We start from the raw sequence: 23,580 nt of genomic DNA, 5'->3' as shown, positions 1-23,580 counted from the left end.
CTCCAAAAGCCCCTTTCTTGTCTCGTGGGCTGTGTTTAATCCAGCGTGCATGTGGTCACCCTTGTGTACTCAGGACCTGAGTGCAGTTAGAATAGATGTTTTGACCCGAAATGTTGGGTCCCCCATTCTAGGGTGAGATGAGTGGTGGTCCCACCTAGATGCAATTTAGTCTGATGCCATAGAGTCTCCCACAGCCTTTCTCTTCTCAGGGTGGGGCCGTTCCCCAGGGGAATTCACACCCACCACGAGAGGCTTACTGCTTCAACCCCATCAGAAATCCATTGTCTTTTCCTATTCTGCTTGAGAGCTTTCTACCCAGAAAACAAGGGCGAAATGTACATATGTGTGGCACACTGTGTCACGTCAGGTATGAAGCTGCGATGTTATAACCAGGGATCTTTCTACGCATTTAATCATCCAGATTTACAGTTACACAGCTATCACTTGGCTGAGGGTTGTACACTGTGACGTCCGACGGCCGTGTGGGGAGTAGTTCTTGGAAATTCCTCTCCAAGTGATATCCTCTGTAGTAGATGCAGGGCTAGTCCTGGCCCCGGATCAGTATTCAAGGAAGAGCGAGTGCTCACGTGCGTGAGGCTGGGACACATGGTGGGGACCTCCCCTGGGCCCTGACGTTATGGTTCATGCAGATGAAGGAGGGAGGCGGAGAGAAGGCACAGGACCGCCACGGTCAGGCGAAAACTTCTCTGTGGGACTCTGATGCAACCCAGTCGAGTGCAGGGCTTGAAGACCTGAGCCCTTGGCAAATACCCTCTCCCAAGGGCATGAATCAAAATGGTTACTGAAAGGTGGTAAAAACAGGAAATAAGACTAAATTTTAAAACGTTTGAACTAATATGTGAGGGCAGTGGCCCCAAAGTGTAGCTGTGATGCTGTGATGTCCCTGTGACTCCCCGCCCCACCTTTGCAGAGCTGACGTCACAGATGACAGTTGGTTTTGTTAAGGGGACTCGTCCCATGGAGCTTCTGCTGGTGATTATGTCTGGATGCGGCCAGCGCAGCAATCCATATACTTCCAAGTAATCTTGTCAAACGATCCAATGTCTGCTATTCGTTCCTTCTCCTCAATTGTCCCTGAAAACAGTTGTCTTCTTGAGAAGAATAAATATTTCCCCCCAAATCAATCACGTAATACAGTACAGGTGTCAAGGCAAGTCATTCTGATTCAGAATCAATTCAACTAGTATCTGCTTTACTCTATTTGCTGGTTTCGTGTTAAGATGACTCATATTAAGTCATTTTTCTTTCCCATGTGTCCCGGACTTGTATTTTATGACACCAGCCGGGGACACCAATTACACTTTAGAGTTCACTTCTGCAGTACTTAAGCCGAGATTTGTAATGACATGCCTGGAGGTACTCAATATATCTCCTGCACTTGTAATGATTTAAAGGGAACACCATGGTTACTGCTTGGAATCAAAGCGAATGGACTCTGTAAATTTAATTTAGAGGAGTTATAACATGATCACCCAGAAATATATTACAGAATCTTGTATTTTTGACAAAGCCCTGGGTGTGCTTCTAGCAAGATCTGTGATTTAACCAGGAATGTTTTCTTTACAGTGAGTACAGAATAAGGACACCTGCCCATCGGCCCAGCTTCAGAACTAGCACTTGACCAGCAGAAGTGCTGTTCTGGTTCCGCTCGACACGAGTACAGACCTTATTCTGTCCGAGAAGGAGAAGTCAGGCTGGGGGAGGAGTCATCCGCAGGTAGGTCCAGGTTGGGCGCCTTCTCGGAAAGCACACGCGGGGCAGCGAGGCGGCATCTTCCATTCACGTCCTCGCAAAGGGGTTGGTGTCTGTTCATTTGCAGAACCGGAGGGCAGACCCTTTATCCCTGAGTTTCCTTCAGTTCCGCAATACAAGGAAAGTCATTGCATTTAAAAGAACAGAAATGCTCTGCTGTCGCTCCCCTTTCTCATTGCCTTTGTTCATCCACTAATATTTATTGATTGATTGAATTAGCGGTTATGTTTCCTGACATGCATTCATGGGTCAGCCCTTTGCAGTCGAGATTTAACTGTGCTGCCCCGCGACGGGATGCTTGCCCTCCAGGCCCCTCTCTCTCCACCCAGGCTCCACGGGGCTGAGAGTCAAGCCGACGATAATCCACAGAATAAGTTTTTTTATCATCATTCATCCTTGCAAGGTGTCTCTTGTTTTATTTATTTTCACCCCATCCTCACTCCATTTCCTTCATTACCATTCCACAGGTAATGACTGTCATATTTTGCTTTGCATGTAACATATATTTTATAGAAGGATGTAAGTACATATGCATATCCTTAATTACTCATGGATCCTTGCAAATGTTTTGTTGCTCTGTACGTTTTTAATGTTAATAAATTCCATTGCTTTATGAATCTAATTTTATTTCTTACCTTTTCACTCTGTACTATATTTTTAAGATATATGATTTTAAGATTGCTGTGTATGTATCTAGTTGGTGACTTCCCACGGCTATACAGCATTCTGTGTTCCACCTTGTTTTAAATAACGACTTGACAGATACTTCAGACGCTGACAACTCCTGGCTACTACAAACCCTTCAAGAGTTCACTCCTGGCTTCAAATTTTCCACCTAGTCCTGCTGTACGAGATGATAGGGAGTAAGCTCTTATTTAGCCTTTTTATATCTTTCACGACTTAAAAGCTTGCCCTTATGTTCCATTTTAGCTATTGCCTTCCTAGACCTAAGAATTTCATCTTCCAACTTTCCAACAAAATAAGTTCATTTTCATCATCTTGGCCTTTTTCATCTCTGCCACATCTTAATTTACATTTTATAACTTGGATTTCTGTATTTAGAAGAAATGACTAACTTTCTTATGCTTTGGTTCCAGGGACTTAAAAAAATGTCGGCTTCATTCCTTTGCTGAAGACTTCGCATACGTGTTTATTTACCTGTGCCAAGAGATTTTACTCACCCTGTACCCAGAGGATGAATTAAGACGAATGGAGAGATAATGTAAATGCAGGGGGAAAAACCCCCGAAAACCAACCTTGCATTCTCCTCCTGGCAAACTGCTTTGAGCTGCGGTCCTTTGCAGGCATGTTGGCGTGTTTGTGGGAGGGGAACGGTTGCTGGTAGAAAGGAATCTTCCAGGGAAGGGATTATTTAGCCCAGGTTTCTCTGAATTCATGGACTTCAGAGTGACCAGGGCAAGATGACTCATATAATACTTGCTCTCAAGAGTTAGCTTTCAAACATTGGTTCTTTGGGGAGGACATAAACTCTTTTTCAAAAAATAATAACACAATTGTTTCCTCTCTTCTGTCTTCTGGCTGGTAAGTCCATCAGGCCATGTCATCACCAACAAAGAGTAAAACTGGATGTTTTCTTCAATGTACCTCTCCCCGCGCTGTTCTCCCTCCGACCCCTTCTCTGCTTCTCTACTCCCCGTTCATTGAAGAGATGCTGCTTCTGCAGAATAAAATCGCTGTCTCCCTGGAGCTTACTGATCTTGGTGTCCACATGGCTGACGGCAGGGAGACTGGGAAAGGGAGGAAGGATGTGGTGCAGACGGTAAACCCTGAACTGGCCGGCTCATCCTTTTAAAATTCGTTTGTCATGAACTTTTACAAGCGCTGATTTTCTTTTCTCGGGGGGACTTTCTGACATTCTCCCCACACCTGTTGGATCACACTTGCAAAGCAGAATCCCGACAAAGAACCTCAGGGCGCAACGCCTTCTAAACAGACTTCAGAGTTATTTCTATTGATTGGCTTTGGGAATGGCTGAAGCACAGAGAGGTTGGGCTTTTAACTGGAATTCACACTTAATTTGGTGTACTGAATCAATGCCTCACTGAAAGTTGATTAGCAGGAAATGGCTTCCCAATGGTAACTGAAGACTAGAAAATGGGACTAAGAACTAAGAACTGCAGCCCTTAATGCACAGGAGTGCATTTAGAAAGATCTGCATCTCGCATCTCCGGACACGTTGTAAATTCCTGTTACCTAGCTCACTGGCCTGGATCTATTTGTCCATTACCCAGCGTTACTCCCTCATCCCAAATTGGGCTCAGAATATACTCTGGACATCATGGAGCTCCAACCATAATTTACCAAGCTGTGTGTAAACTAATCCAAAACCTGAAGCCAACATCCATTAAGTCACTTAAAGAAAAATGGGGTGCAGGGAGGAGCTTGCGGCAAATGGAGGTTAACGATGGATGCATCCAGACGAGACCTGTCTTTGCGGAGCGACCAGTTCGCCACAGCTTTTGGAAAGATTATATTCCAAAGAGATGTGTACTTCAGTGCCTGAAACTTTCTTTGCTGAAGGTTGAAAATAGCTTCTAAGAGAATCAGGTGGAACAAAACACAAAGAATCGCTTTTAGGATAATTAAAACTATTTTGGACTTTTTTATTTATCAATCCAGTTTCTAATATAATTTTAGTTAAATGAAAGACATTCACAAAGAATAGTAGGCATACATACATGATTTCCTTCTTTCATTCTAGTTTACATGCTGTTACTTTTAGAGAGCAAAATTTCGTGTTATTTCACAGGGATGGAAGCCTAATTGACTTTACAGAAAGAATATTAGCCCAGCTTTTCACAACCCTAACCTCTGCAGTTCACCATGCTCACTGAAAAAACAAACAAACAAAAAGAAACCTGACAAGACAAAAAGTAGAATCAGTGACACTGAGAACTGTTTCTTGGCCTACCAGATGGGAGGAGTCTCCACGTTTCCACGACCATCTCAGGGTCCAGCAGTTGCTGAAAAAAAATTGAGACTCGGAAAGTGGTGCAGCCCCCGTACGTAGACCTGCTCTTAAAGCACATTTTCATCTGGAAAATAAACTCGTAAGTGCCTGCTGGGTATTAATACCCGTGTGCCCAGGTATCTTTATTACCTTTTGCTAGTCTTTGCTCCATGGGAGATAACCAACTTTTCAACACGGTTTCCCTGTTTCATGGATAATGAGTTTCACGAACCACTTGTATCCAAAAAATACTGCTGTGAAATAAATTTAAAGTTTCCAACATCATCATGCAGGGTGTGTGTAGTGTAGGCACAGGGCCATCGGGCTCCGTGAAAGTCACATTTGCTTTTCAATGTTGTCTTATTTATAATCATACTGGGGCGTGTGTAAGCGACAAGTCACACCCAGGTGGGAACTTAGGGTTTTATACATGTGGTGTCTTGATTTCTCTGGCCTTTGGCTGTGTTGCATCTCCCAGTGTTGACGGATTAGCTCCCTGGCAGTCTACCTGACTTAGATTCTAGTAATTGTACAGCAATGCTTCACGTCTCTACACTCCTGGACATGGATGCGTGGTTTCTTTGGATGTGACTTACAGCCACGAGCTGGAAACTAAGTCTTCCCATAGGTCCACTGACTTTGGCCTTTATATTTGGGTTTCAAAGTATCCACAGCCAAGAATCCACGGCACCTCACCGTTGTCTCGGGAAGTAGATAAAACAGCTCTGTCTTACACGAGGCGAAAAGGAACAGACCTTCAGCGAGCTGGCCAAGGTTACAGAGCACGTCAGGGAGAGAGAAAGGGTCAGCTCTAGGGACCACCTCTCACCAAAACATCATTTAAAAAACGGTACCTATTGGGTTTTAGCCCCGATCAGTTAGAAACACTATTTGTTTCTCATCTATTTCAGGATGAGGTGGGACTAGCGATTCAGACCTATTTTTGGCTGGCTCATCCGAATTCAATTTACTAATTGTTGTCTTTCTTTTTGAAAACTGTTTGGCAGGATGGTGAAAAGGAAAAAAAAAATATTAAGAGGTTCCAATCAGGTGCTAATCATTAGTTTGGAGGTGTGAGATATCAAGGGACCATGAAAACGTTTACACCAAAAGAGAAAGGACAGGGCGAAAAAGAACGTGTGGAAGAACAGAAAAGTACAGATCCTGTTATAGAAGGAACTGAGAGTTTCATCCCGACGCTACACTGACACTGCATTTTCCTAACGGTAGCTGTTAGCTCTTCCTTTGGAGCTTTCTATGGTCTGTGTCTTTGTGCCCAGCTCTCAGTGCCACCTGGTGGCTGCCCCACAGATGTTCAACGACAACGTTAAGATCCACTCTTGGGCTCACGCCAACTCTCTTTCCTGTGCCTCTGACATCCTGCTCCTCTTAGTAAAGGATGCTTATTTGTCAAACACGGGGCAACAGGAAATTTTCCAATAAAGGCTCTCAAACTCTTATCCCCAGATCGTCAATAAAAACTCCCACACAACAGGTCTCTATCTCACACCTTTTTTTTTTCTTTTCTTTTTTGAGCAGAATGTTTGAAAGCCACAAGGGAAATGTTGTCTTATATACTATGAAAGGCCAGAGAAGAACTTAAGAATATAACCTCTTACCTCCTGAGCTAGCATCCTTGAGCTCAAGGGAGTACATTGAGAGCGCAGATGGGGACTGATTTTGCATTCATTTGAAGACCCCAATCCTAGCAACTCAAAACAGAGATGCTTGCTTTATACACGGAGGATGTTTCCTGCACAAACAACCCGAAATCAACTGTCAGCTTCTCCTGCAACTTGAAAACCACCTCTTATTTAAAGAAAACTTTTTGTTTTTGTTCTGATTCTTTTATTATTTAAAGAGACTACCACTAGCCTCTTTGTGCTTGATTGGTAAGGTATCAGGGTTATAAGACACCAGGCTTTTTCAGGATATGACTGACAAAGCAGGACTGGGCCCTGAGCTTGGGTCATAACGTCATGGCTGCCTGGGGAGCTGGAAAAAAGAGCTGTCTTCTTTTCTGCACATAAAACAAAATTATTTAGCATTTAAGAAGGTACTGTATGTGGTCTTCACAAATAACTTTAGGAACTTGGGTGAAGACTGCAGTCCCAAAGATGTCCAGCACGTATTTGGCCCTTTACTTCATTACTAATACTTCATCCACTTTTTCGGTGTTCTGTCCGTTGGCTGGGCTGTAACTGCCTTCAGGGCAGAGGCCGTGTCATGCGTCTGTAAATCTCGAACGATGCTGAGGTGGGAGAAACACGGGTCCCCGCGGTCACCCCGGTGCCCTACGTTTGAAAATCTGGGGAGAAGTGTTAGGTTTTATTTTTCACTTTTTGTGGCAGGAAAAAGAAAAGAAGACAGAAAAGAGAAAGGGTGAGAACATTTTAGTATAAGGGGCTATGTTTGTTTTAATTTCTTAATCATTTTGGAAAGAAAGGGAAAGTGCTCAATGTATAAAGAATAAAGCTCTCACGGCAAATGCAATAAATAATAAATTTCCACCTGGTGCTATTTGTTAAGTGCAAAAGTAATACCTATCAAACAGGTATTAAGAAATCAGAAACATTTTTAAACATAATGTTTAAAATTTGCTCTTTCATTTTGAAAATATGTAAAAGAATCCCTTCATGGTAGTCATCTTGGTCAAATAAATAGCCTTTATTTTCAATATGTCATTTGTAAATGTTATGTTGTTCTAATATTTGGTCATTAATAAATGCTTTTCATGGTAAATGCATTTTATGGAAGGATGATCAAGACCTTTTTAAATAAAGGGTGGTTATGACAGTGCCCGAGGTCAGCAACTGTAAAAGGGCGCTAGGATTCTCTTTTGTTTATGACCTTGACTTGAATGTGAATTAACTGGTCCACTGTTTCCTTTTGTCAGGCACTGGTGCCATGTGCAGCTCTGGATAACATTTTCCATCACTCAAGAAACTGAGGTCCTCCAATAAGTCAGGCATCCCGAGTACCCTGAATATATAACCCCAATGAACTAAAATTTCCACTTTCTCCAGGCAGGCCAACAGAACAATAGCATCAGTACCTTTTTACCCTCATCTCACCTCCTTCCAGGGGGAGAAAGAAAAAAGGGATATTTAATTCCTCAAAAGTCTAAAAAAAATTTCTGAGGTACTTATTAAGTATAACAGCCTGAACTATAAGGTCCATAAATGGCAGTCATTCTAGAAATAATTTTTGTGTCACCTTCTTGTAAAATAAATAAATGAAATTATTTTTTGGATCCTCCGGTAGGAGCACTGTCCCACCTGCCTACACACAGTCGATTACTTTTAAATAAATAGTTACTTGCTGGAATCAGTTGATGAAGGTTCCTGATTAAACTGCTTGACCAGACATGTCCATTCTCTGAGAGGCAGTAATCAGTTACCAGGTCGTGATGAACCTGAGATTCAAATGTGTCTGCCGAAGAAGGCCCCTGAATCACGGCAGTGTGTCTGTTTAGGATGGAACAATACATGGGAGTAGATGAGTTAAAATACGGCAGGGTTTTTCCACATGATTCCAGAGTAACAGCAATGACAATACTAGCAGTCACAACTTGGCTTTATTTTGGTTCATCCACTCAGAGGACACTGTCTGCTAGGATCTTGTCCCGGGGCTTAAAGACTAGAGATTTAAAGCAAAATAAGAAGACCAACATAATTTATGCATTTACTAGGAAGTATCCATACTCTTGCTACCAACTATAAAAGAAACAGAGCAGACAAGTCTTAACATCTGGCTCTAATTCCCCACTGAGGTGCTTACGCACACATACAAGCTAACCCAATATGTTGTAGGTAAAGCAGAGGGAAAATTTTTTTGTAACAGCTGGTCACCAGGTACCGTAGCTGATAGTTACAGACACTGGATAGGGCTAAGACTGCAGACGTGGAACAGTATTATCTCGCAGAATCTGATGAAATATCAAACCAACGATCCCAACAGGAAACTGCTTCCTCGGTTCTGAAAGCTGCTCTCGGTTGTACTGATCACGTTGTCACACAAGAGGGGCCACACCCCCTCTTCCTCCAGCTGTGTCTGGTGGGAACTCTCAGAGAGCTGCACAGACTGAGGTCTCTTTGAGAACTGTCAAATCATAGGCTCTCTCTGCCCCATCTCTCCTTTTCCAATTCACAGGACACCAAAAGAAATATTACGTGAACACGAACTAGTTACTACAATAGCCCGTTAGAGGCTGGCTCTATGTAAAAGGAAGAAAATGCTGGAAGTCATGTATGCTGTGCATCAGCTTTTCTCAAGAAAAAGTATCCCCATTCTAAGGGCTCTGAAAAATGTAGGAAGCTTGCCCTGTTACCACGGGTTTTTAGAACACCTCTAAACACACACAAAATAAGACAGGTAGTACCTACAAGTTTCAACCACTGCTTAAACTCTAAAAGCATTTTTTGTATTATTTTGTTTTGATACAGAAGGGGAAACTCAGCTATAAAGAAATATCAGAAAGTATTTCTTGTGGCCGTCAGTCTCAGGAGTTTTCTTGCCTCCCCCAACTTGTGCTAATATTTTTAGGATGTGCTCAGGAGTATGAAGTAGGGTGCTTCTGTCCCTTGCCCTCCTCCCCAGTCACTCCCCCTGCCCTCATCTCATCACCAAAGAGCCGCCCCTCAAATGAGCCATTCCTTTTTGCTTTCGTCAATGGTCTCTGTGAAGTTGGGGTCGTTGCTCATGATGGCGGCGTCCGCGCTCTCTGCCGACTCTGCTCCCTTGGCCTCGTTGGTGTGGTAGGTGCCCTTGTGACGGAACATGTACCGGATAAGGAAGACCAAGGTGCAGAGGATGGTGAAGATTACCACGGCAATGACCCCTGGTGGAGACAGCAGAGGGACTAGAGGTTAACCAAATCCCGTATATCACGCCAACACTTTCCCCCTGCTTCACCATCGTTCCCTCAAGTGCTGCCCTCTCCCATACGAGACACAGAACCCCAAAACGACAACAACAATGTGGGCTAACAACGCTGCCTGCCATACCAGTAAACAAAGGATGTTGCAGCAGTCAGCCACTAGAGCTGCCCCAGGTGGGGAGCCCCGAGGGAACTCAGGGTGAGAAAGTGCAGGATACTGGCCCCAGAGAGCTGAGGTGCCTGTCGAAGGAATGATTTCAGTGAGCCCAGACTCTTGCATCTTCCCATAAATGGAAAAGCGCTAAATGCCTTAACTTGAGATGTCTGGTTTTCTTTAATGAATAGTAATCTTTTGATGTTCCAACTACCTAGTCTTTGTTGCAAAAACTCCTCTGTATCCTGGCTCCCCCCGTCTCTTTGAAGCATCCCCTCAGAGTTATCTGAGATGCTGCGTCCTGAGCTTAAGTCCTCAGTTTTGTCCACTGAATAAGACATAATTCTCAACTTCTAGGTTGCGCTTTTTTTTCAATCAACAGCAACAACAAAAACTAACCGAACTGAAAGGAGATTTAGACCAAATCACAATTATATTTGGAGATTTCGACATTCTTCTCTTAGTAATGATAGAACAATTAAACAGAAAACCAGTAAGAATTTAGAAGACCTCAAAAACGCTATTAACAAACTTGACCTAAGGAAGCAATACCAATCCTACACATATGTTTGGAAATCGAGGAGAAGGATATACCACTCAACTCATTTTACGAGGCCAGCATTATACTGACACTAAAACCAGACAAACACATTATGGGAAAAGAAAATGATGGAGCCATATACCTTCTTAATAAAATTTTAGCATCGAACCCAGCAATAGGTAGAAAATAATATATCATGACAAAGTGGTGTTAATTCTAGGAATGTAAGATTGATTTAATATTAAAAAATTAAGCAGTGTAATTTACCACATTAAACAAATAAAGGAGAAAAACCATATTATCATCTTAATAGATGCACAAAAGCATACGACAAACTTCAATACCCATTCATCATGAAGCCTGTCAGGAAACCATCAAGAGAAAGACAGTTTTCAACCCGATAAAGGGCATCTCTGAGAAATCTACAGCTAATATTGTATTTAATAGTGAAAGATTAAACACATTCCCCCTAAGACAAGACTGTCAGGTCTCAATACCTTTATCCATGATTGTACTGAAAGCCCTAGACAGTGCAACAAAGCAAGAAAAAGAAATAAAAAAGTGTACAGATTGGGAAGAAGTAAGAACACTGTTCTCAGGTGATGGGACTGTCTATGAAGAAAATTCTAAGGAATATACAGTAAAAGGTTGTTAGAACTAACAATAAATTTAGCAAAGTGAAATTTGTATTTTTACATATTAGCAAGAAACACTTGGAAATGAAAGTAATAAAATAATGCCATTTATAACAGAACAAATTGAACACAGATGTTCTAGACTGTACACTGAAAATCAAAAAACCTTGCTGAGAGAAACTAAAGGAAACCTGAATAAATGGATGAATATACCATACTTCACGGTCAATATTGTTAAGATGTTCATTTATAGATCTAATGCAATCCTAACGAAAATCAGAGTGAACTTTTTTTTGGTAGAAATGTATAAGCTGATTCTGAATTTTATATGGCAGTGCAAAGGACTCAGAAGAGTAAAAATGATTTTGAAAAAAAAAAAGAAATGATTGTAGCAGTTACACTGCTTATTTCAAGACTTACTATAAAGATACAACAATAAAATAAGCATGGTATTGGCCAAAGAAAGACATACAGATCAACAAAACGGAATAGAAAACCCAGAAAAAAGACATACACATATGCAGCCAACTGATTTTTGACAAAAGTGCCATGCAAATTAAATTGGAAAAAAATAGAGACTTTTCAAGAAGCGATCTTGGAATAACTAGATATTCATTTGGCAAGTAATAACTTTGACTTTTAACTCATACTATATATAGGTGTGAACTCAAAGTGATTATAGACTGAAAAACAAAAATGAAAACTAAAAAACTTCTAGGAGAAAACATAGGAGAAGATCTTCACAACCTTGGGGTAGGCAGATTTTTTAGAAAGAATTAAAAAAATCACAAACTATAAAAAGGTTAGAAAAATTGGACTTTATCAAAATTAAAATCTCCTGCTTTTCAAAAAAATACCACTAAGAAAATGAAAAGGCAAGTCACAGACTAGGAGAAAATATTCACAATACATATGTCTGAGAAAGGACTTGTATCCAGAATGTAAGAAGAACTCTTACAACTCAATAGCAGGAAGTCAAAAAAGTCTAATTAAAAGATGGGATAAAAAGAAACGAAATTGAGCTATTTGTAATGAGGTGGACAGACCTAGAGTCTGTCATACAGAGTGAAGTAAGTCAGAAAGAGAAAGATAAATACCGTATGCTAACACATATATATGGAATTTAAGAAAAAAAATATATCATGAAGAACCTAGGAGTAAGACAGGAATAAAGACACAGACCTACTAGAGAATGGACTTGAGGATATGGGGAGGGGGAAGGGTAAGCTGTGACAAAGCGAGAGAGAGGCATGGACATATATACACTACCAAACGTAAGGTAGATAGCTAGTGGGAAGCAGCCGCATAGCACAGGGAGATCAGCTCGGTGCTTTGTGACCACCTAGAGGGGTGGGATAGGGAGGGTGGGAGGGAGGGAGACGCAAGAGAGACGAGATATGGGAACATATGTATATGTATAATTGATTCACTTTGTTATAAAGCAGAAACTAACACACCATTGTAAAGCAATTATACTCCAATAAAGATGTAAAAAAAACAAAAAGAAAAAAAAGATGGGAAAGATTTAAACAGACACTTTACAAAAGATTTGCAAGTGGCAATAAGCACATGAGAGGATGCTTGACATTACTAGTCATCAGATAACTACACATTAAAACCACAGTGAGTTACCATTACTCATCTACTAGATGGGTACAATGAAAAAGAATGACAATACCGAGTGTTGGTAAGATTATGAAGCAACATGATCTCTCAAATATTGCTTATGGGAGTGTAAAATGGTTCAACCATTTTGGAAAACTATATGGGAATTTCTTATAAAGTTAAATATCTTCTTTCTATAATCCAGCAATTGCACTCCTAGGGATTACCAAAGAGAAACAAAAACTTTTGTTCACACAAGACTTGGACAAGAATATTCATAGCAGCTTTATCTTCAAAATAGCCCAAATCTGGAAACAAACCAAACACCTGTCAACAGGTGAGTAGATAAAACAAATTATAATACCTTCATACAATGGAATACAACTTGGCAATAAAAATTAACAGACCACTGGTACATACAGCAATGTGGATAGATCTCAAAAACGTTATGCCAGGACTTCCCTGGTGGTGCAGTGGTTAAGAATCCGCCTGCCAGTGCAGGGGACACGGGTTTGAGCCCTGGCCTGGGAAGATCCCACATGCTGTGGAGCAACTAGCCCGTGCGCCACAACTACTAAGCCTGCGCTCTACAGCCTGCAAGCCACAACTACTGAAGCCCGCGCGCCTAGAGCCTGAGCTCCACAAGAGAAGCCACCGCGATGAGAAGCCTGCGCACCGCAACGAAGAGTGGTCCCCGCTCGCCACAGCTAGAGAAAGCCCACACGCAGCAATGAAGACCCAATGCAGCCAAAAATAAATAAAGTAATTAAAAAAACAAAAACGTTATGTTGAGTGACAGAAGGTACAACAGATTACATACTATGTGATTCCATTCATATGAAACCCTAAAAGAGGCAAAAGTAATCTATGTGACAAGCAAGTGGGGAAGAGGGAAGGATGAATTACAAAGGGGGCACAAGAGAACTTTCAGTGGATGGAAATGTTCTGTGTCTTGACTGTAGCTGTGGTTATGGGCGTATGTGTCTGTCAAAAGTCACTGACCTGCTACACTTAAATAAGTGCACATTATACTTCAGTAAAGTTGGTCTTAAAAAAGCAAAAACAATGAGGATAAGGATTATACCAGAACTTTGAACAATGTGCTTTGAGCACCATTTTGAATGTATTCTAATTTCACAGTCACATATATACATATAGGTGTTTACTTTCTTCCTGTGGAAAATAAACCTACTGAATGAGCTGAGTTGATTGGCTGAGTTTAAAACCTTAGATGAGCTTACAATATTAGCCATACTTAGAGAGGCAGGAAACATTTTTATGAAATAAGGCAGAAGAAGCAGGGAGAAAAGAAGGCAACAGGCAACAGGGTTACTGATACTGATCCAAACACGAGGAACTATACTAGGAGAGTCGAATTATTCTGCAGGTATTCTGGTGAGAAGAAAAGACTGGAATATTTTAGATACTCTGGCTTATTAATTTCCTTTTTAAAAAAACATTTATTTATTTATTTATTTTGGCTACACCGGGTCTTAGTTGCAGCATGTGGACTTCTTAGCTGCGGCATGCGGACTCTTAGTTGCGGCATGTGAACTCTTAGTTACAGCATGCACGCGGGATCTAGTTCCCCAACCAGGGATCGAACCCCTGTCACCTGCATTGGGAGCACGGAGTCTTACCCACTGGACCACCAGGGAAGTCCCTGCTTATTAATTTTCTGATAATTTTTATTAAGATAACTGAAACCAGACTGGCAGAGTCCTTCCTGATTTTATTAAGATAACTGAAACCAGACTGGCAGAGTCCTTCCTGATTTTGTAGTAAGCTATTATGGACCATTTGGGATGCGAGGGGATGAGCGTGGAAAAGACTGGAGGGCATAAAGAAATGCTCTGGCTGTTGCCATGACTGCCTGCTTGCATATTCTGATGCTGGCTAGCTCCCTACTACTGTTCTTTTTTTTTTTTTTTATGTCAGCATAAAAAGTAGCCAGGTTACATTGACCACACTTTCTCCACAATGTGTACTTCTCAACCTTCAGTCATATTTAAACGGCAAAATGAATAAAGTACAAATCCAGATAACCCCTTTTCCCCTAGACTACGGTTTTATTGAAGATGACTCCTCCCCACAGGTGAGAAGTTACAGGAAAGCCTGTCCTGTAAGGCACCTACCTCCGATGATGGCCGAGTTTCTGTTGACTCCATTTCTTATAGCTTGGCCTTGTCCTGGGTTATACGGAAAATCAGCACTGGCTGTAGAGGAAGAAATGAAAAGACATATATATCATTTATCCCAGATAATTTGATACCTAGTTTTTCATACAACCTTTCAACAGCCTGTTTTCCCAAATGAGATCTCCATTTCATCTAAACCCATTTTGCTGTTGTTTCCCAGAAGAATCACAGCCACTTCAGTGTCTGCTGTTTGCCTTTGTACAAGTCCCAGATGAACAGCGTACCTCTTTGGGAGGAGTATTAACCAATCTTAGAACTACCTGAGCTGGCTTGCTTTGGTTCCACTGACAGACAAGTTTATGTATTAGAATACTTTTTCTTAAGTTTGGCTGAAATCTGCTTCCAACCCACTTTTATCCCTTTCATAACTGGTCGCACTGGATATACTCGCCAATGAGCTTTTTACAGCTTACAGCATTAGTTTAAAAAGTAATCATTAAAAAATATTTTTTAAAATTGAAGTATAGCTGATGTACAATATTATATAAGTTATAGGTGTACAGTATAGTGATTCACAATTCTTAAAGGTTATACTCCATTACCTCTTGGCCCCCTACCCCTATCTTGCCCCTCTCCCCCTCCCTCTCCCCACTCGTAACCACTAGTTTGTTCTCTATATCTGTGAGTCTGCTTCTTTTTTGTTATAGTCATTATTAGTTTGTTGTATTTTTTAGATTCCACATGTAAGTGATATCATGCAGTATTTGTCTTTCTCTGACTTATTTCACTTAGCATAATGCCCTCCAAGTCCACCCATGCTGTAAATGGCAAAATTTCATTCCTTTTTATGGCTGAGTAGTATTCCATTGTATATATAGGTACCACACCTTCTTAATCCATTCATCTGTTGAGGGGCAGTTAGGTTGCTTCCGTATCTTGGCAATTGTAAATAATGCTGCCATAAATATTGGGGTGCATGTATCTTTTCAAATCAGTGTTTTTGTTTTAAAAAGTAATCATTTCTTTAAATGAATATTTTACATGGCTCTAGTAAAACATTGTACACTTCAGGAATTTGTAAGAGGATAATATCTTATAAGTGTTGAGAAGAATATTAACTGCCTAATAAATTTTCTATTTCTCTCCCTATTTCAACAAGCCTTTGCAGAATGCCTACCACATGTGAGGCGCTATTCTAAGTGCTGGGGATATACACTAAACAATAAAAAAGATGAAAATTGTTATTAATGAGAACTTTCCATGCCTCATTGAAGAGTTTGGTTTATATAGCCAAAATACTAACCTGAAGCATGGATGTGGTTTTAGTTATGACCCTGTTTATAGTGAACTGCCTGAAATTATGGGGCAGCTTCCCCGTTGTAACTCACACACTCATAGGACACAGTAAGATTTGGTTATCAATACACATAATTCCCTGATGTCGACCCCCCTTCAAAGACTGAGAGCTGTTTTCCAAGGATAAAGGCTTGCACCTTCACTGCGCCTCTGGGGCACAGTTTCTAGGTCTTTTGACATTGTATTTACCTTTCTCTGGACTCTATTTGGTCTACATCCTTCTAAAGAATCAAAAGCTTCGGAGCTTGTAAGTGGCCTAGTTGGGATTAACACCCAGGTAGGGTTAATTCCAAAGTCAATAATCTTCCCTGTCCTGCCTTTCAAGGGCTAGGAAGACACAGACAGGTAAGCTGGTGAGGAAATGCCAGCTTTCAGACGGTTTAGCTTACGTAGGGCCTATGGGAGGAAGAGTCTTTTCTTTGGGGATCGGGGAGACGGACTTGTTTTGTTTGGACACATTGAATCTGAGGTGCCTCGAGGATGTATGGCGATAACTACTAGACATTCGGGTGAGTGGGTCATATCTCTCATCTCCTTTGGATAAACACAGAAATCTCCTGACCCTTAAACATCAATAATATAAATCTGCAAAATATATTTGGTAACAAAAAAATTACAGTGGCAATTTTGTCATTATTCTGTTTGGTATTCATGACACTACACAACTCTTTGCTCTTCTGTTTCAGATAACATGGATGGTGGGACACAGCGGAGTTCCCGCTCCAAAGAGAGCTTTGCGTCCTTGGCCACAAAACTGCAGAGAAACACAGATGCCTAGAGACTGACATCCTCTCTCCGGTTCTCTTGAAGTTATTGATACAAACATTAGTGGAAGGTATGGATGTGACCTGAGATGACCCAAGGAGAATAATAAGAGCTAGAAAAGAACATTAAAAATACCCCAGGATCGCCTCTGTTATAAAATCTGAACTCCTTGACACGGGGAGGAAGGCTTCCCTTGAGACGGATTTCTCTCCTGCCTCTTTCCTCATGGAACCACTTTTCCAACTCAGCATTCTAGGCACATGGATTCCTGATGCTTGAGGGGGACGTGTCTTTGCTCACCCACATGGCACTCTGTCAGGACACCTGGTTCGCCCTTCTTCTCTTTGGGCTACTCTTCGTTGCGGTGCGCGGGCTTCTCGTTGCGGTGACTTCTCTTGTTGTGGAGCACAGGCTCTAGGTGTGCGGGCTTCAGTAGTTGTGGCACACGAGCTCAGTAGTTGTGGCTCATGGGCTCTAGAGTGGAGGCTCAGTAGTGTGGCACATGGGCTTAGCTGCTCTGCGGCATGTGGGATCTTCCCGGACCAGGGCTCGAACCCGTGTCCCCTGCACTGGCAGGCGGATCTTAACCACTGTGCCACCAGGGGAGTTCCAAAATAGACTTTAGATATTATGTCTCAGGACCAGATTTGTGTCGAATAGGCAAAGACTGTATTCAATACACTTTTCTTCTGGGACCCAAATGACACTGTGGACAAAGAATGTCACCTGTCAAAGGATGTTGCTGCCATCAAGCCATCAGCCACGCCCACCTCCACAGTGCACCCTGAGGAGATTCAGGATGGAGCAAACAGGATACTGGCCCTAGACAGTTAAGGTGCCTATCAAAGAAATGATCTCCGTGAGGCCAGACTCTGGAATTTTCCCAGACATAAAAAATTGCTAACTTCATTAACTTGAGATGTCTGGTTTTTCTTTAACTAATAGTAATCCTTTGATGTACCAACTATTTGTTTTGGTTGTAAAAACTCCCATATATCCAGGCCCCGCCCTAACCTCTTTGGAGCTGTCCCTCAGAGCTATTTGAGAGTCTGTCTCCCAGGCTTAAGTCCTCAGTATGTCCACTGCATAAAACATAATTCTCAACTTTTTGGTTGTGCATGTTTTTTCTCACTTGACACACTACACGATAACACTAAAGCGTGCTGCTATTCCAGCTCTGATTTAGTGTCTCCTGGAAGCGTGTTCCTGCTTGTTTCCCTTGCACACATCCTGTTTGTCTGGTCATCCCCTTTACACTGACAGACCATGTTTCCTTTGTCCCATCAGCCACAGATCAGCTCTCCTCCCCGCCTCCCGCCAGCAGGGACAGGCAGACACGTTGCTGCAGGAACTGATGGTGGGGGATCCTTCTCCCGTGGACATGCCTGTTAAACAGCTTGACCGACGCTGCAGAGCCCACAGAGAAGGCACGTGCATCCCAGGCCCCCAAACACACTCGGACAGTTCCACACACAGACAGCCTCCCTGCCCATCATCTCTGTCTTCAACCTGGGAAGCAAGCTGAGAGCTCAGCGCTGGTGCACCTGCCCTTTCCCTTCCTCCAACTTCAGGTTGGGAAAAAAAAAAGGGAAGAACACACACACTCTGTAACAGCCGGCCCAGGGGGAGCTGTTCCTCCTAATCATACAGATATAGTAAGATGGTCACAAATTAGGACAGGGTGAGTAAAAATACACCTTCTTACCCCCAAAGAATAGAAACCATGACTGTTTTATTCCAATTCTAAAGGCCTTTGCCTGACCTTTGCTACATTCTAGGAAGACTTCATCAGGAAAGCAAAAGACAATCTAATCCTTGCCTCTTCTGTCCGTGTGCCAGGCGGGGCGAGGGGGCGGCCCTCCTCGGGCAGCTAGCTCTGAGCCTACCCCGTACCTGCCGCCAGGTGAGGGACACTGCACAACAAAGACCCCCAATTGTCACGTAGGTGATGGATGCGTGGTAAAGCTCTAAATTTTAGGACTACATGAAATTACTCATTACTTGGACTATACTTTCCTCACATATAAAACTCTCTGGGGCCCAGAAAAGCAAGTGTTTGGTCTGGTGGAATCAGCCTAGAAGCGTTTTCCTTCTACCATAGAGCACAAAAGGTAAATTGACATGAAATTCAAGTTTGGGGAGCAAGCTGTTTAGGAAATAATATTAATAGCACTTCCTACAAGTCAGGCACTGTTTTAAGTCCGTTTTAAGTCCTTTTCATGGATTAGCTCATTTCATCCTCCTGTGAACCTTGTGAGGTTGGTGTATTCATCCCATTTTGGAGGCTGAACACTTGGCTGAGGTCCCATGACCAAGAAGCAGTGGAGCCAGGAATTGGCTCCAGAAACCACTTGCAAGGCACTAAGCTGAAGTGCCTCTGATGAGGAAGAAGGGGTCTACACTGGCTTTATCAAGTCATCACCATCATTAAGGCGACCAACTGATTTAGCCCAGTTGTTTTCTCTGTGGTTGGTGGGCTGTCTGGGGAGGCCCACAGACGTCTAAAGGCTCCCGACTGCACTTGTCTGGCTTCAAAAGTGAGCATGTGAGGCATTTTACCTGACAAAGATAATTCCACATGACGATAGCATCAGCTGAGCAATGTGATAAACTAAGAACTCTGAACCAACATCGTAAGAAGAGAAACCCAATATTCCAGATACAATTCCCTAAGGGCCCAAACGGCACAGAGAGAATGGTTATCCCCATTAGGGTAACACTTGTGAAATCATGAATAGTGCTAACTGTGCTTTAAAACATTACTGTCAGATTATAATTTTGACTGCCTTTACAGAATGTGAAAAATTGAGAGAGGAAGCTTCAAGGCAGGTACTTAAGTATAATAAGCTGATTTAAAAGATATTCATAAGAATGGAATATTAAAAAGAGATTTGAATTCTTTAGTCTTAAATTTCTTGCCTGTCTCATTGAGCAGATAGGGAGGAAAAGCAGTAGTAAAGCATTAAAAAAAAATACAAGAGGCAGAGTCAAGATGGCAGTGTGGGAGGATGCGGAGTTAGCGTCTCCCCACAACTAGGGTTGTTGTGTATTCTGGAGATGGGAGGAACCCCATACAAGGAAATGGGAGGAACCCCAAAGTGAACCAGTAGGACGTAGGGGAACCGATGCGGGGGAGGAAAAGTGGAGGCCAGACAGGATCGGCACCCCTGAGGCCGGGGAGATCAGGAGACACAGGCGGGAGGGACTCTCCGGGAAGAGCGGGAGAGAAGAGGGTGATCGCCTATCCACTCAGGCTGGGGGGCCCGCTGAGCTCCCAGGCCGGTCCCTTGCCCTCCAATCCTCCCTCCAGGTCACATGGGTACTTGGGGACATAGGAGGGAGGCCGGGGAGATCAGTAGAGGCAGGCGGGAGGGGCTCCCTGGGAGGAGTGGGAGAGGAGCAGAGGGCGACTGCCCCGCACACTCGGGCTGGGGAGACTGCTGAGCTCCCAGGCCGGTCCCTTGCCCTCTGAGACCAGGAGTGGGGGTCACACCTGGGCCCCTTCTGTTCCTTGGGCCTAAGCCCCACCCTCCATAGCCCCCAGGGCCTTTTCCAGCCCTGTGGGTCCTGAGCATTGGCCCCACCCACCACCCAAGCCTTGCCCTTGCTTAGGCCCCACTCTCGACAGCCAAGGCCTTCCTGTCCCCCCCCTTTTGTTCCCTCCTCCTCTTTTTCACTATTGTGATACTGTTGTACCTTCTGGTTGTTGATTCATCTATATTTTTATATTCTTCCTAACATACGTGTTAGTTTACTAGCCTAATTTTGTTATTTTGTTATTGTTTTTTTTTTTTTATTGCCACCCCAGGTGGCTTGTGGGATCTCGGTTCACGACACCAGGGTCAGGCTGAAGCTCCTGCAGTGGGAGCTCTGAGTTTGAACCACTGGAATAACAGAGAACCTCAGACCCCAGGGAATATTCATCGGAGTGAGGCCTCATGGAGTTCCTCATCTCAGCACCAAGACCCAGCTCTACCCAATAGCCTACAAACCCCAGTGTTGGAAGCCTCAGACCAAACAACCAGTAAGACAGGAACACAATCCCACTCATAAAAAAAACTTAAAAAAATGAGGCAGCAAAAAAATATGTCACAGATGAAGGAGTAAGATAAAAACCTACAAGACCAAATAAATGAAGAGGAAATAGGCAATCTACCTGAAAAAGAATTCAGAGTAATGATAGTAAAGATGATCCAGAATCTCAGAAATAGAATGGTGGCACAGATTGGGAAAATACAAGAAATGTTTAACAAAGATCTAGAAGAACCAAAGAACAAACAAACAGAGATGAACAACATAATAACTAAAATGAAAAATACACTAGGAGGAATCAATAACAGGATAACTGAGGCAGAAGAACAAATAAGTGAGCTGGAAGACAAAATGGTAGAAATAACCGCCAAGGAGCAGAATAAAGAAAAAAGAATGAAAAGAATTGAAGACAATCGCAGAGACCTCCAGGACAACACTAAACACACCAACATTCGAATTATAGGGGTCCCAGAAGAAGAAGAGAAAAAGAAAGGGTCTGAGAAAATATCTGAAGAGATTATAATTGAAAACTTCCCTACAATGGAAAAGGAAATAGCAAAGAGAGTCCCATACAGGATAAACCCTAGGAAAAACACACCAAGATACATACTAATCAAACTAACAAAAATTAAATTCAAAGAAAAAATATTAAAAGCAGCAAGAGAAAAACAAAAAGTAACATATAAAGGAATGCCCATAAGGTTATCAGCTGATTTTTCAGTGGAAAACTCTGCAGGCCAGAAGGGAGTGGCAGGATATACTTAAAGTGATGCAACCACGATTACTCTACCCAGCAAGGATCTCATTCAGATTTGATGGAGAAGTCAAAAGCTTTTCAGAGAAGCAAAAGCTAAGAGAATTCAGCACCACCAAACCAGCTTTACAATAAATGCTAAAGAAACTTCTCTAAGCAGGAAACACAACAGAAGAGAAAGACCCACAAAAACAAACCCAAAACAATTAAGAGAATGGTAATAGGAACATATATATCAATAATAACCTTGAATGTAAATGGATTAAATGCCCCAACCAAAAGACACAGACTGGTTGAATGGATACAAAAACAAGACCCATATGTATGCTGTCTACAAGAGACCCACTTCAGACCTAGGGACACATACAGACTGAAAGTGAAGGGATGGAAAAAGATATTCCATGCAAATGGAAATCAAAAGAAAGCTGGAGTAGCAATTCTCATATCAGATAAAATAGACTTCAAAATAAAGACTGTTACAAGAGATAAGGAGGGACACTATATAATGATCAAAGGATCAATCCAAGAAGATGTAACAATTATAAATGTTTATGCACCCAACATAGGAGCACCTCAATACATAAGGCAAATACTAACAACCATGAAAGAAGAAATAGACAGTAACACAATAATAGTAGGGGAGTTTAACACCCCACTTACACCAAGGGACAGATCATCCAAACGGAAAATAAATAAGGAAACACAAGCTTTAAATGACACAATAGATCAGATAGGTCTAATTGATATTTATAGAGCATTCCACCCAAAAGTGGCAGAATACACTTTCTTCTCAAGTGCACATGGAACATTCTCCAGGATAGATCACATCTTGGGTCACAAGTCAAGCCTCAGAAAATTTAAATCGTATCAAGCATCTCTTCTGACCACAACGCTATGAGACTGGAAATCAATTACAGGAAAAAAAACTGTAAAAAACACAAATACATGGAGGCTAAACAGTGTGCTACTAAATAACCAAGAGATCACTGAAGAAACCAAAGAAGAAATAAAAAAATACATAGAAACAAATGACAATGAAATCATGATGACCTAAAACCTATGGGATGCAGCAAAAGCAGTTCTAAGAGGGAAGTTTATAGCAATACAATCTCACCTCAAAAAACAAGGAAAATCTCATATAAACAATCTAACCCTACACTTAAAATAACTAGAGAAAGAAGAACAAAGAAAACCCAAAGTCAGTAGAAGGAAAGAAATCATAAAGATCAGAGCAGAAATAAATGAAATAGAAACAAAGAAAACAATATCAAAGATCAATAAAACTAAAAGCTGGTTCTTTGAGAAGATAAACAAAATTGATAAACCCTTAGCCAGACCCATCAAGAAAAAAAGGGAGAGGATGCAAATCAATAAAATTAGAAATGAAAAAGGAGAAATCAGAACTGACACTGCAGAAATACAAAGGATTATAACAGACTACTACAAACAACTATATGCCAATAAAGTGGACAACCACAAAGAAATGGACAAATTCTTGGAAAGGTACAATTTTCCAAGACTGAACCAGGAAGAATTAGAAAATATAAAGACTTATCACAAGTAATGAAATTGAAACCATAATTAAAAATCTTCCAACAAAGAAAAGTTCAGGATCAGATGGCTTCATAGGTGAGTTCTATCAAACATTTAGAGAAGAGCTAACACCGATCCTTCTCAAACTCTTCCAAAAAATTGCACCATCAATGGTGAGGCCACCATCATCCTGATACCAAAACCAGAAAAAGATATCACAAAAAAAGAAAATTATAGACCAATATCACTGATGAACATAGATGCAAAAAGCCTGAACAGAATACTAGCAAACAGAATCTAACAGCACATTAAAAGGATCATACACCAAGATCAAGTGGGATTTATCCCAGGGATGCAAGGACTCTTCAATATAGGCAAATCAATCAATGTGAGGCACCACATTAACAAATTAGGAATAAAAACCATATGGTGATCTCAGTAGAT

General features: G+C 41.8%; 1 protein-coding gene across 1 annotated transcript in view; it reads right to left on the bottom strand.

The window, feature by feature from the left end:
• Positions 1 to 9,384: 9,384 nt before the first annotated feature.
• The window catches only part of CNTNAP2 (contactin associated protein 2), a 2,069,520-nt gene continuing 2,055,324 nt past the window's right edge, over positions 9,385 to 23,580 (bottom strand). Inside the window, exons 23-24 of the mRNA XM_065883648.1 lie at positions 14,694 to 14,774; positions 9,385 to 9,584 (exon numbers count right to left, since the gene is read on the bottom strand). Coding sequence (XP_065739720.1) covers positions 9,385 to 9,584; positions 14,694 to 14,774 — 281 coding nt within the window. The remainder of the gene's footprint in view (positions 9,585 to 14,693; positions 14,775 to 23,580) is intronic.

This window comes from Phocoena phocoena, chromosome 9 (assembly GCF_963924675.1).
Source record: "Phocoena phocoena chromosome 9, mPhoPho1.1, whole genome shotgun sequence".
NCBI lineage: Eukaryota > Metazoa > Chordata > Mammalia > Artiodactyla > Phocoenidae > Phocoena > Phocoena phocoena.
The sequence above is the reverse complement of the archived record's forward strand: the minus strand, read 5'-3'. Positions and strand labels throughout refer to the sequence as shown.